We start from the raw sequence: 14428 nt of genomic DNA, 5'->3' as shown, positions 1-14428 counted from the left end.
TCTCTGCAGAAGCGTTCCTCTCACCACTTACTAATACTCTCAAAATTTTCGAAGATTGGCTGTAGACAAGCTTCTGTCGAACGCGTAGTAATTTTTGATTGGAATTTTTGTTTACAGAAACCAAAAATTTTGACAACTGTATTAAAATGTGCATATAAGAAATTGATAATGACATTATGGTATGACGCGAGCTTGGCATAAAGACAAGTTACTTCCAAGTTCCAACTCATTACAAAATTGTTGTTTTATGCACAAAGGAACTTACGATCAGATCACATTCATAAAACATTAACCGACCCACACAAATACGGAAAACATCGTCCTAAATTTACAGACATACTACAAAAAAATCCAAAAAAGTGAGAATCAGAACATGAGAAAGAAAGTAAAGGAGAACAGACCGCTGTACACGCTTAATCTCACCGACGACGAATAATTCCCGGCAAAACAAACACCAGCAACAAACAAAAAAAGGAACTTTTCACCGATTCGCGCCATATATCAGCACCGTCAAAATTGATTAAGGAAATAAATGAAATAAATAACCACATTAATTATAAATTAATGCGTTTTTATACGACCACGAAATAAAAATAGCTCCGTCCACCGGGGAACGCGGAACGCCGGTGGCCCCGCCTACGACCAGTCTTTGTCGTCCACTTGGGCGTCACCGTCGTTGTCGCGCTGCACTCGGCCGTTGAGACCCCAGCTGTCTTTGCGCTCCAGAGCCTCCTCGTAGCTGCCGCCTCCGGCGTACATCTTCCCGCCCAGGGCCGGCTGCACGATGACTGTGTCGTGGCTGCGCTGCGGCGTCCGCATGGCCGACTTGGGCACGATGACCCCGTTGATCATCTGCCCGTCGTCGTGGCCGTCGCCGGTAGACTCGTCGTCTGAGTATTTAGCGGTCGCTGCACGGTAGTAGCGCTGGTTTTCCCGGTCCACGTCTGCTCGTTCTCCCGCATCCCCTTCCGGCTCCTCGTCGACGCCCGGTTCAACCTCCAGCTCGTCGTCAGCGTCGTGGCTGGGGCTGAAATTGGGGGAGGCACGCGAACGCTTCTCCTCGCGGGGCTCATCGTCCGTGAAGGAGCGACCGCGTTTCGTCGTCGCTATAATTAAATGGACAAATGTGATTTGTGTGTTTTCAGATTTTCTGTTGCGGCTATGAAATTTTAATCGCACATTGGCGAGGTTTTAACTGCTGTTGCTGCTTATTAACTTGTGATAATTGATACGCAGTAAGGACGAATCATCCAGCCATAGACTTTATCAACTTACGACCGACAAACTGAGTACATACAGGCTAATTGGAGCTTGTCCTGACCTTTTTGCTGTCCTTGTGTGCGGAGCGCTTCCAGTAGTGTGAAATCTTCAGCAGTCTGCAGCAGTTTCATCAACTTCATGTAGTTTTCCCGTCCCTTCATGGACAGCATTCCGTACGGTTTCGGCTTATTCAGCAATTCGCTAACAGTTCCTAAAGTGCAAAAATGTTATGTAGCTTCACGTCACTTATCTGAAGTACTGAAGTACTTTTTACTCATCTACCCTCGTCATTTAGGGCAATACCAGTACGGTCAATATAGACAATTGTAGCGAAAGGTCATCACATGTAATTAGTATTATATCCGAGCTAATATAATTATCCCCGTTGTTACATCGACTATGTTCTACCTTGGCCGACATCCAAAACTAGCTCGCCTATGAGCTTCTGTTGGAGATTGCGGGCACGCAATTCCTCCTTAATGCGACTGGCCACGACGACGGTGTCCAGCATGGGGCTGCGGGAGACATCCTGAATCTGATAGAACTTCGCAAAGTGCTCCTTCACCGCCTGAAAGGCTTCCCGTTCACTAAGCTCACTGTCGGAAGCCATGGTTTCGTTGACGGGCGGCACCGGTGCCAAACCAGCGGCCGGGCCCGATGGAATACTGACCATACTGGGAGAGGATTGCGGAGAATCTTCTGAAAGACACAGCAAATTGACCATCGTGCGCATAGAAACCAGTAAACTTCTTTCTGACCTTTCTTCCACATGTCCCGGACATCCACTCGTTCCTCGTCCTCCTCGGGCGGCACCTGCAGCACCCGCTCGGGATCCTCGCGGTTCTGGATCGCCTGAAGCACCGGGATGCTTTGCTCGTCCTCCAGGAACTGCTGCATGCGCACGTAGTGCTCCTTGGTGGGGCGCGTCAGCTTGTTCCAGGGTTTTGGCCGCTTGAGAAGGTCGCTGACTGCTCCCTGGCTCATGCCCAAGACCACCTCACCAAAGAGGCGCTGACTGACGTTGCATTTGTTCAGTTTACTGCGCACCGCCCGGGTGACGGTGTCGGTGTCCAGCGGGTCGTATTGGTTGATCATGTCGTCGGTGATTTGATGGAGGACATTCTTGCGATAGTCGGGGAAGGAGATGCCCAAGGCGACGGGCGAGGCCGTGAAGCTCTGCGATGGTCGGAAGACACCTATCGAGAAAACATGATTAATGCCGGTGGCGGTTAAATCCGAGACCGGAGCCTACCTGAGCTGGACGAAATAGGAGCAGGGGGTACCGCCAGCGCGCTAGCTGTCCGCCGCGGCACGGAATGTTGTGGGGAGGTACGTTTGGGCGCGACCGGCAGCGCCTGTGACTCGGAAGCCTCCAGCATGGATGGCCGTCGCATTCCGGGATGGAAGATGGCCCCGGGCTGCATCATAATTCGGCCCGGACTCTCGTATCCCATACTCAGCAGGTCCGCCTGCGACCTGCGGCGAATAGGAGAATGCTTGGGCAATGACAGATCGGTCGGGGAGTCGTCCTCGAAGCCGGATGGCGGCGTACTGCCGTCGCCGCGGCGCCGGCGGTCCTTACAGTACACCTGCAGCAGCTTCACCGCACTGATACAACGGGCGTCTTCTGCCCACAGTTTCAGCTTCCGGTACTTGTCGCGCCCGGCGGAGTTGAGGAAGCCCCAAGGTCGTGGGTCGTGAAGGGCATCGTACACCATCTTGTACGATCCATGGAGGACAAATTTGGCCAGGGCGCAGCGTGTGATACCCTCCTCCTCCAGGACGCGGTTGACTTGGTCGGCCACCTGCATGGTGTTCATGAAGCGAGACCCGCCCGAGGGGGAAGCGGTGTTCGCTCGGCTGGAGAGACCCTGCAGGACATTCTTGGCGTCAGCAATCTTGGCCAGCATCTCCGGGGTCAAGTTGGATTCCAGGTCGGAAAGGTCATCAGAGTAGAGTTCATCAGGGTCTTCCGGCTCCTCGGGGTCGAGGCCTCGGGGACTCGGGAGGCTGTAGCCGCCCATGCCGTTGGTGCCGCCATTGGTGGTAATGCGCCGGCGAATGCCTGTATAAATATCCCTCATTATTAACAACCTGAACTACGCAATGCAAAGAGGAGTTAACCTACCGGCATAGTCCATTTCGCGTCCGCGGATTGCCGTGTTTTCCGCTTCCTGGATGCGTCGATTGCGCGCCAACATAACAGATTCGTAATGGCCATTGGACAGGTTGTCTTCCTGATACCGTCCCGATTTCAGCAAGCTACAATAAAGTCATATTCATATATTATTTAAGCGAGTTACAATGCGCACTTAAACAATTTCGTAATCGCAAAATATTCAAACAAAATTTGGCTTCGAATTGCACGCAAACACTTGTATATTCAATTGCAAAATAAAAATGACCAAATTGATGGGGTCTGAAGATGTAGTGAAAAGGTCACCAACGGTAACCGCTGATACACAGTGCGTCCGTGCTTACTTGAGCTGGTGTTTGACGGTGTCGTAATCGCGCTGCTGATCGAGTTTACTGAGCAGCAGTGCATTCTGGGAGCTTAGCCGCGACAACTGGTCCTCCAGCCGATTGAACTGCCGGTCAACAAAGCAGGCTTTACAATTAAGAAGGAGACAAAAGAAGCGGCGGCGACAACGCGCTCACCTGTGCCTGGTAGGAACTCTTCAGCCGCTCCAGCTCATCACGGAGCCGCGCAATACCGTCCGCCTGTAAACATCCACAACAATCAACACACAATAACAAACAAATCTCTGCGGCCGCGCTCCTTCTCGTCAAACCAATTATTTAATTGTCGAGAAAGACGCACGTTTGTTTACTTGCTTTTATTTGTAAACAGGCGTTTCATGCGCTTATTTCTTCTCAGATTCTACAATAATTGCTAGTAACTGCATCGCAAGCTAATGATAAGCTAGGCTTTCGGAATTTCAAACTGTGTTTCGTATTGGCTAATTTCCCAAGGAAATATCTGGCGTTACGGATATTAATTATTAACCTGCCTATCTTGGTTTTTCTTAAGCCTTTATTTTGATTTTATGTGTACGACGTACGAGCGCTTTGCCAACTCTGCGTCGCGTACTTGTATTCATAATAATTAAGCTAAATAATTTTATATTTTTAGAATTACAGTAATTTAGAATAATTTAGAATATTTTTAGAACTGTAGTATACTTAATTGTAGGAACAGCATAACATTGATAACATTACTATAGCATTTGTGCAAATATTACTTTAAGTAAGAAACATCTGAAATCGAAATCGAATGACCTGAATAAATGGTATTTCACCTTTTTAATCCAGTTATTTTGTGCAGTGCACAGAATAACTGCACGCATCAAAATTAGTATGTACTGCGAGAAACTGCTGCTATGAAACTTGTAAAGGGAAGCGGAAACGAGTGAAAGTGCGGCTGAACCGGCAAGTTAAGCAAATATGCTGGTGAATGGCGAAACAAGAAGTCTGACCCAAAAAGCCTCAATGCCTCATCTGACTTCCGCTTGCCAACATAGCCGGCCAAAAAACTGCCGACCCAGCAAAAAACTACCCAAAGTTCATGGCTTGTTTGAGATGGAATCGTGAGCAAAAGAACGACGCTCACAAACCGGGTATGACTAGACGCTTTACGCATCTTCGGCTTGGAATTCTTTTTTTAACATTAGGGCTGATACTTATGGGAGACAAGTAAGTTCTCACCTGTGCTCGGGAGGTTCCGTCGCCGGCGGCAGCGTCCTGTTGCGTTTTGTTGAGTTGGCGCTGTAGCGAGGTCAGTTGCTGCTGCAATTCGGCGATCTTGTACTCTGCAGCGGTTGCTCGCTAAATAAAGCAGTACCAATTAGCATACGACTACCATTAGAATTACCGATTACGCCATTCATTGTCGCATGAATCATGCGACATGACACGCCCAGCGGGCACTTGACGCACAACCGATTTTGATTAAATTTTAAAGAATTTTTGGGTGTAGAAAATTTAGCATTACGTAACATACATTTTTTGTACTCACAGACACTTAAATACAGTAATAAAGTAAAGTTTGCCGCACCGCATCGACACTGAAAAAACTTTGCAAAACTTTTAGGTTTATTATTACGTAATTCTAGATGACTCAAAAACAACATCACAATTACACACGATCAAAATTTTAATATATCAGGATTTCAATATGCATACATAATTACCGCAGTTATTGTTTTTTATTTCTTTCTGAAGAATGTTTGTCCGAATCAAACTCAGCCATATTCAACAAGTGTACCTCATTAGCGCGGTTGAGATCCTGTGCGAGGAGGGTCAGTTTGCCGTCGTCCAAGGCCTGCACGCCATTGGTCAGTCGCGGATGCGGCCCGTTGACGCTGACGGCGTGGCCGCTGTTGGCGCGGTCCAGCTCGCGGCGCAGAATGCCCATCTGCAGCTGCAGCGCCGAGCTTTCTTCGCTGTCGGCCGCTGACAGTCGCCGCTCCATTCCTGCCACAGCCACCGCTTCCCCCGCGCCGCTCCCTTTCATCCACTTAAACCAATCCACTCTCAAAGGTTATTTCCTGTTATGTAAGTTTTTCCGGTGAGACGACAGTTAAGCATGTTAGTGAAAGCGATAACATAAAATGAAACTCGAAACAAATCCACAATATTTCAGATATTTTATTAAGGTAATTTAAAATGTGTATATAAGGCTGCTGTGCGGCAGTACTGACCTGAATCGAAAGCCAAACGCTGGCATTCTCGGGGAAGGTATGTGTAATTTGGTGGAGATGGCTTTGGGAATGCACTGCAAGAAAGTCAGCATACACATGCAGTCAAGTGTTGTGCCGCATATACAAGCATCACAATTAGCCGATTACATCAGCGCTGATGTTAGCCAATGGCCAACATCCTCAAGGCCGCCGCATACAGATCAATACAACGGGCGTTGTCGCTCGTTTTGTCCTCTCAAATATTAGCATTCGCTCTCTCTCTCTCTCTCGCTTTCTCTCTCTTTCATTTTCTCGCTCCATGTATTCATATTTTTCAGTGTTTTTTTCTCACCAAACAAAATAAGAAAAATTCTTACCGCAAAGTTTTGCAAAACTTTGTAAAATGCAAAACTTTGTAAAAACTGTTACCATTGCTAAAGATTTTGCCCATTATAATTCGCGCAAAAAAGATGTGCGTAACAAAATAAACTTTTGCCAGCGAAATGATCTCTAAGAGCGCAGCATTACGCAGAATCCAAGGTGGACGAGTTTTGCAAATGGAATAGAACGCAATCCGGCTTTGGCTTTAGTGCGGGAAATGGGCGTCCTTGAAAGCGGCGGCCAGTGTCAATACTTAGTGCAAATCGCTGCTCTGTTCTACGCTGCTCCGACCGGCTACTTAATTTCACCCCAATCCACATTCGATCCACCGCCAACCTTGACATACTTAACTGGACAAAGGCCCCTTTTGCTTTCTCCGTCGCCCAGTGTGGACTAGTGTTTTTTATACTCAGTCACTGGCGCATTATACCGATAATTCAGAAACTGACTTCGAGTCAAATGAAAACGTTTGCTCCGTGAATTCGTCATGGTGACACGTTATACGCTGAGTAACACTTTCACCTGCCGGCAATAACTGACTCACAAACCTGGATAAACTCACGTAACCTACTTTCCCAAAACAAAGAAGGCTAGCCGTAGCTTTCTCCAATTTCGCCCAGAAATTAATTCGCATTTCAAAGAACTGCACCGGCAAAGTTTGTGCGCAAAATACATAGCATGATGCCATCTGTATAGTTTTTGCTGACAAAATTTCCACGTTGTCCATGAATTCTGTTACGAAAAAATTTCAAACTCGGATATAAAAATCAACCAGAAATTATGAAACAACTACAAAATTATTATTAATGCTAAAATGTTATGACAGTGCGTAGTCAATGAGAGTTGTCAGTTAAGTGTATAAGATTTCTTCCTAAACACTTACGCGCTTAGGTATGACCGTTTGAATATTTTCCGGATTATCGATACAGTAAGAAGAGAAGGCAAACTCGGAAAGGATCATAAAATTCTTCTGCGCGAATAAGCCCCAAAAATAGCTCAGCGAGAAAGGAAGCAGTAAAATGACTGAAAAGCAGCGTAAAAACGCTGGCGCTAGTTCATGCTAACATCTCACGTCAGCCTGGGCGAAATAACATTGATCGTGTGTAAAATACCGGTTTACGGCGTGTTCTGCGTATTCGGTTCTGTCGCTATCCCGGTAGTTGACCTGATTTGGAACTTTTTCACCCAGATGCATATATGCACCACTTCTTTCCAATCTATGCGCTATGGCAGCATTAGACGCTTAACGCAAATGCAACCTACCTGCAGTGTGCAGACACTGGCTGAGAAGTGGAAAAGCGTCGACGCAGCACTGTAGTGCACGTATATGCTGCAGTATATCGAATGATTCGAACGCTAAGCAGACCAGGTTATCGACTTCCGCCTGGAATTAAAGCACACAACGCTTGAACTTGTTTGCTGCACTTCCTCCTGCAAAAGAGAATACTGAGTGCGAGTGTACATCGTATATTCTCGCGGTTAAACTAGAACACTTGCCGGAATACACTGCGCTATGGCGAATACTTCAACGCCCAAGGTCTTCCTTGAACGCTTATCTTACATGTAAGCGCTCAAAGATATGCGCGCATTTCATGTTTGTATACAAAACACATCTGCCTTCTGTTTACGCACCGTTTCCATACATTTACTGCATTAACTTGAATAAAACTGAATATTATGTAAAAGAAATACATATAAATCTGAATGGCGGGAAGTGGTTCCCACGCCTACCTGGTATGGGAAAAGGTTTCTGTCGGGCTCACTTGAGCCGCGCGGGGTGACCGGGACGTCAGCAACCTGGACGTCGAAGGGAACTGTCACAAAATCCTTGCCTCCGGTGCAGCGCGGGCAGTCGTATGAGATAGAAGGCGGAACGCGCAATGGTCTGGAGAAAATGCAAAAGCCGGTCAAGCTAAGCCAAGTCAACTGAAGCAAGTTTGTTCTAGCGGACGTTTTGCCGCGATCGGCATTCAAACGCTCTTGTGAACCAGTATTATTCTAGCAAAAAAGACCTAAGAACACCCCAGCCTCGATCGTACAGGCCTGATGCGTGTGTGTGTAATGTGTACGTGTGTGTATCTACCTGCTGAAATCCAAGGACATTCGAAGAACGGTACATATTTGTTTGTATTGTCTTCTCTCGCTCTCTCGCTCCGCTTGTCTCCGTCGCTCATTCGTCGACGCAGATTCGGCTACCGGCACACATTATACATATGATGATCAACATAATGCAAACTGGACTGCGTACTAAGCCTCGCTTTTTAAACTAGATCGCCAATTCCTTCAACAAATGGAGAATTTTCACTTTCCATTGCCTGAACCGGTCTCTCTACGGTGTACACTGTAAATTGTACAGCAGCCGCGGCAGCATTAGTTAGCGTTCAGCCAGTGAACGACCTTCACAGCTAACGACACCGAATTATTAATCTCAACAATGTCGGATCAACCTACTTTGAATCTTCTCAAATCTCCTCTCTCCGCTTACGTATGCTGCGCAGCAATACAGTGGCTAGTGGCCCTCCAAGCGCCAACAGCATCAACATATAGAAGTGTACAATTGTAACTATGAAACCTGCGCGCTTTCTCTTTCGCCAAGATGTAACTAGAAGGAGCCCAACACTGACCACTACACAGCAGAGCGAGAATCACCCCAAACAATCAACGCCCCGCTTTACTCGCCGGTCTGCATCTTTAGTTCCAATATACACGGCGTTTGCTCTTTTTACCAAACGTTTTCCGTTCATTCTAGCACTAATAAATTCTACACCGAGCTGATTGGTTTAATCGACTTCAATAATCGAGGACGAAAATTACTGATTTTTAAATATTCAAAACATAGTAATTTTTCAATATTATATTGTGAGACGATGCACGATGGCACGCACTTGGCATCGTTTAAGAGATACAAGTTAAAGTAGCTGCCGCCAGTGGTGAGCGGTAATTCCTTGGCAAAGCTGACAAGTTCCTGAAGCCTTTTCACAGTTCGACGGAAAATTAAACGATGCAGTTTACTAATCGACATAATCAAGCCAAATTATTTCATTATTAATAATGATCCTTATTGGCCATGATTCGAAAACAAATTTTGTGCAAATGTTTCTGCTGTTTATATATTTTTAGTCTTGAGTTCCCGAATCATATCTTTAAATCACAGCCGTAAGTTATTAACGTAGAAATAATTAATCCTTATCTCATAATTGCGGTGATTGCACCCTTAAAAACTTGAGCAAGTATGTTTTAAGCGAAAATGAAAAAACAAAATAACACAGTTTTCAAGGATCCAGTGGCTTATTATTACGACGTTATTCAGCTAGATACCAATAGAGAAATAATACAATACTGGTTGATCACTTACAATAAATGCAGCAAAGTGGTCAGTGGATGGTACAGCAACAGAGCAACTAGGGAAGCCGCAATGGTATTCGGCTGGTCGATTGTACGTGCGGTGCTATCAAGTCAAGAACTCCCACTCAAAACGTCCGCTTCACCATTAACTGGTTTCCAGCAATGCCAAACTGCAGCATAAGATACGCTGTGATGGAGAACGGCTGGCGTTTTTTCTGCTTCCCTATGTCACTCGTTTAACTACCTTGCACTACGTGTAGCAGCGAAAGACAGACACTACTTTTTCCAAAGCCCTGCACTTTTGCTCTGTAATGGCATAATGCGGCTGAACAGGAATCGAACTGGTGTACTGCCGATGTGTGTTGTGTTGCTGTGTCGTGTAGTTTATACGGCGATTGCACTCGACACTTGACTTCTCCAAAGGTACAAGTAAGAATCCCGCAACTAATCTCTTCTCGGTACAGAGACGTACTTAGATTGGAAAACAGCACTGCACAATGTTAAAGTCGAACATGACGAAGCCGGATCGGAACTGGAAGCTTAAGCGCACTGACTTGTGAGCTAAGCAGCAGCAGCCGATCGATCGGCGTTTCCACGGGCTTCGATACACAGAACGTCAATCGAATTGACATCGAACGCCGGGAATATTGCATAGAAGTACAGGATTCTGCAGCAGTGTATTATATTATTAACGTACGTACACTCTCATGCATGACACAGTTGAACGTTCTTCCTTTGGACTAAGTAGGCCATCCTGGCATGGAATCGCCGGGATCGGATTGCGCTCCTCCCGATGTGTACATGCCTGCATGTAATCATAGGGAAGCCGGAACGGAAGAATGGGTGGCCCGTGTTCGGGTGACGCATATACAGTGCATTTCTTCTATGCCGCGCCGGCTATGAACCTGATCTCTTCTGTTCTCATTCGAATGTGCATATACTGTATATAATTTCCAGCACACGGCGTTTCTATTCATCGCTGAACTGAATAACACTGCATAGACAGACAACTCGCTTCTTCCCTTCCTTCTGGAACTAGTTTTTCATCATCATATACTTATACCACTGCAGATGTATGCCGACTTCCACCCAACTTCCAATTTTCGCCACTGCTCACGACACGATAACAACCGGCAGTGCATAATCGATTTGCAGCTGTCGTGGTCTACGTATATGCGAAACTGATTACAAGTTTACAACCATTTTTACACGCATTACATTGTGCAGAAACGGCATTGATATTGCACTTTACAGAATTCACAACCGAATTCAAGGAGAAACAGCCTTGATTAGTATTCGCATGTTCAGATCTGTTTTACTTGTCGACATAATAATTATGTCATGTAACTGTTGAAAGGTGACAATTTCTAGATAATGACATGAAATTATTGTTATGTGCATAAAAATAGCCACACGGCATCATTAGTCGCTCAGCAATTGGACACTTAACGATAAAATTAGAATGTGAATGACAGTGCATGGTAGAAATATAGCGCGCGGGAGAAACTTGTTGATTCGTTGGTTTACTGCACAAAAATAGCTGTCAACACTGCTGTTGACCGGCTCTGTTAAGTAAATCATGCGCGTGCTGCTATTCCGTAGTATTTGTATCGGTAGAATCGGTTCTATGCACGTGCCGACGTTGTTTCACGCCACATTAGCACAAGAGCGGGAAAGCCGGGTATTTCTGGATGCAAAACAGGCATCTGACGTTAAGTAGCTGTATTTACCTTAAGAAAGATATAACTAATATAATGGACAACGACTCTGGTTAAAAATAGTGTAACGAAGACATAGAAAATGGACGACAAAATGAGCGGAGCACACTCGTTTCACACGCTATGAATCTTGGGAAAATGCCACAGAATGGCGTGTATACTCACCGAAAAGACGATGGGTCGTTGTTGAAAGCTTCTCGGGCTGGTAAAACACGGAAGACTACATCGACGTTGGGATTGAAAGAGGAACGGTACCGGGAAAAAATGTTGCTTACTGTGGATCAGAGAACCGGTTGTGCATGCGTGCATCTGCGAGTGGCAAGTGGATTTCAGCACGTTCGATCGCAGTATGTTCTGGCCAGAGAAAGTAGTGAAATAAGAAGTGTTGAAACGGATCGAAGAGAAGATGTAGACTACGTGTGCGTGGCGTGGATGCTAGCTGAAAAATACTTGTCGAGTTGAATTCATAGCGCGAGAGCTGGAAAGAACGGAACGGAAGGCGCGTACGAAGTGAATATATATCAAATAGATCGCTGCCACATGATCTGTTTCATTGAGCGCTGTGACGCCGGCTGCATGAGTTGGGAAGATGGCGAATTGAAGGGCCGGGAAGGAAGGCTAGGAAGGGAATTCAGACAGCAGCGTGCACAGATCGAGAAGGAAGGAAGCCCCGGGCAGGCGCAGGCGTTCGCCCATACTAAAAACTATATATATGCATTCTGTATACAGTATCGCAGAAAACCAGATTCAAAATACACGCGTACATTGCACATTACGCAAATGTCAGATTTCTTTTACTTAGTTCTTTTAGCTTCTGCTCCACATTTCTCTCTGCCAGATCAGATAGTTTCCTCCTTGAAGACGTGAAAACCGGCATCGCTGCATCCATCGGAAGCCACTAGAAGAGGTTCACTGTCGTCTGTCACCATATGGCAGATTACCATATCTTATAAACGCCCGGCTTCCAGCCCCAATAACATATCAAATATCTGAATGTAATAAGAGTTATATGTATTCGTATCCGTGTAAATATAAAAAGTGTTCTGTGATTCAGTTTTCATCCCTGAGTTCTTGGCACTTCTGCACGTACTATATATAAAGTACTTATAATATTATTGTATGAACAAATTATGTCCAGTAACTGTTGATTTATACTTGCGTGGGTTGCGTAAACAGTTAATGGTTGCCACTATGACATTGTGTCAAAACTTACTTTCCATCAGATTAATTAGTAATATCGGTCAAGAAGAACACATTCCAAAGAACACTCTTCAAATAACACTATATATCAGTAACATATTATTCAAATGCAAAACTATTTACTATATAAGCTGAATTTGTGAAAAGGAATACCAAATAGATGATTCCTGTAAAAAATAGTTAACATCTGGCTGCTAGCTGTTGGCGATAACAGTCCAAACATTTCTCGTCATGATCATTTCTCTGTCTATGGCGTGATGCATAACTGCTTTTTAAGTTAACTATTCACGTAATTATATGTAGATGGCAAGGTGCACTTGCTTGATTTTTTTTACAGATGAAGCTATCTTCGCAAAAACGCTGCATGGCATGGAAATTATCATTTATCGGTGCTGAATATTTACGCATTAATTCTAGTTCATCATTGCATTAAATTTACCTTACGTACAGTGCGCAGGTTTACCTCGAACATGGATGCGCTCATTAATATTATGAGAATGTGCTCACTGTGCATGTGGAGAAAGGAGTTCTTGAATTTTTGGGCTGCTAGCCATACAGATAGTACCGTTATATTATATACAGTGCAATGTGCATCATGAATACTGAATAACTAGTAGAATTTTGTTGCCTTCAAATTATGCAGTGCAAATGTGGGAACGATTTTCCATTTTTTCTCCAGCTGTACAGTGATCCGTGCGGGAGATTACCGGCGTATGATCGTGCATTAATCATAGAGCGATACAGTGCGTCAACGGATTTGTACGTTACTGCATAAGGGGGTTTTCTTCCCTGGCTTCCCTTCTGTTCCCTTTCTCATTTCTGCGTTCCCATTCTCGATCCTTTCACCTCCCGGAACGTGCGCTAGGGAAAATATCTCCCCTCATGCAGGCAAGCAGTGCAGATGGATGAAGGAAGTGATGATTAACTTTGATTCCTGTCTACCAAACTCATGTACATTTAAATATCTCCCATTCGGGCAAAATAAGAAACACCAAGAACACAACACAGCACCATTCATCGATGAAGGCGAGTTGATCGATCGGTTACTTATACTAGTACTCTGTAGTAACCGGCGACTTCGATACGAATATGCCGCTATAGATGTGGTCCAGTATTGACTATGCCCTTTCGTTTGGCAATCGAACGTAGATGGGGGATTCCGGCGTTGAGTATCTTCTTCCTCCTTCCCTAGTAGAAGCAAGGATAATAATGATTGTAGTAACACGCATCGATGGTGGAGGCAGTTGTTTCTTATACGCATAGGAATGGAATATAATGTAACCGATGACTGACTCAGTGTATAGTCAATCATCGGTTACCGAAGATCATGATAACCGTATCCGGCACCATTTAAGCAGTTTTCTTATTGTTAGCTGCAGAGAAACCAGGATAAGCCGGTCATATGCTCGCGTCCCACCGGTCAGCGTCTCACGCTCCTAATAGTGGCTTCTGACGGAAGTGCCATAAAGCAAGGCCGGTTATTTGTAACTGAAGCTGTCTGTCCAATTTACCAGTTGTACGCACAAAATGGGGACATCATATTAATTCGCAGTATGAGCTAGTTTAGGAATAATCCCGTTTTCATATTATACAAATAACTGTACAGTACTGACCATGAGTATGTACAATACTACTCAATACAGTATCGCGAATTTGATCGTTTTCAGTTAGCGGTTGATTTGATTTGTCTTCATTAATAGTAACCAAAACCACCAAACCTGTGTCGGGCATTAGTAAAAAACGGAAGTACAAGTACTGTGCAGTTCAATATTACTCACGATAGCTGTTGTTTTATCCCTATTGAATGCGAGATGCATACGGTATCTATATTTGGCCCTTGGTACG

General features: G+C 45.1%; 1 protein-coding gene across 8 annotated transcripts; it reads right to left on the bottom strand.

Moving 5' to 3' along the window:
* Positions 1–245: 245 nt before the first annotated feature.
* Positions 246–11987, bottom strand: LOC129593425 (homeobox protein cut-like 1). 8 transcript variants are annotated; one of them, XM_055489728.1, is made up of 16 exons: positions 11659–11987; positions 11549–11585; positions 9676–9835; positions 8052–8205; positions 7584–7751; positions 5961–6034; positions 5525–5807; positions 4966–5085; positions 3919–3981; positions 3742–3848; positions 3389–3522; positions 2513–3325; positions 2019–2456; positions 1669–1959; positions 1298–1471; positions 246–1106 (listed from the first exon to the last, which is right to left on the bottom strand). In XM_055489728.1, exons 7-16 carry the CDS (start codon positions 5771–5773, stop codon positions 637–639), a joined length of 2859 nt encoding a protein of 952 aa, XP_055345703.1. In that variant the 5' UTR covers positions 5774–5807; positions 5961–6034; positions 7584–7751; positions 8052–8205; positions 9676–9835; positions 11549–11585; positions 11659–11987; the 3' UTR covers positions 246–636. The 8 variants fall into 8 exon arrangements, with proteins under 8 accessions (XP_055345703.1, XP_055345705.1, XP_055345702.1 ...); XM_055489730.1 differs by lacking the exon at positions 9676–9835; XM_055489727.1 differs by lacking the exons at positions 11549–11585; positions 11659–11987 and adding an exon at positions 9910–10184.
* Positions 11988–14428: the final 2441 nt, after the last annotated feature.

This window comes from Paramacrobiotus metropolitanus, unplaced genomic scaffold (assembly GCF_019649055.1).
Source record: "Paramacrobiotus metropolitanus isolate TYO unplaced genomic scaffold, Prichtersi_v1.0 Parri_scaffold0000061, whole genome shotgun sequence".
Taxonomy (NCBI): domain Eukaryota; kingdom Metazoa; phylum Tardigrada; class Eutardigrada; order Parachela; family Macrobiotidae; genus Paramacrobiotus; species Paramacrobiotus metropolitanus.
The sequence above is the reverse complement of the archived record's forward strand: the minus strand, read 5'-3'. Positions and strand labels throughout refer to the sequence as shown.

What these genes read in the sequence shown, in the direction of transcription:
- LOC129593425 (XM_055489729.1), bottom strand. Translation starts at nt 5,773, where the DNA reads ATGAAAGGGAGCGGCGCGGGGGAAGCGGTGGCTGTGGCAGGAATGGAG. An exon ending in AGTTTTGGATGTCGGCCAAG is followed by an intron (nt 1,472 to 1,668) that starts GTAGAACATAGT and finishes TTTGCACTTTAG; the next exon opens with GAACTGTTAGCGAATTGCTG. An exon ending in GGACAAGCTCCAATTAGCCT is followed by an intron (nt 1,107 to 1,297) that starts GTATGTACTCAG and finishes ATTTAATTATAG; the next exon opens with CGACGACGAAACGCGGTCGC.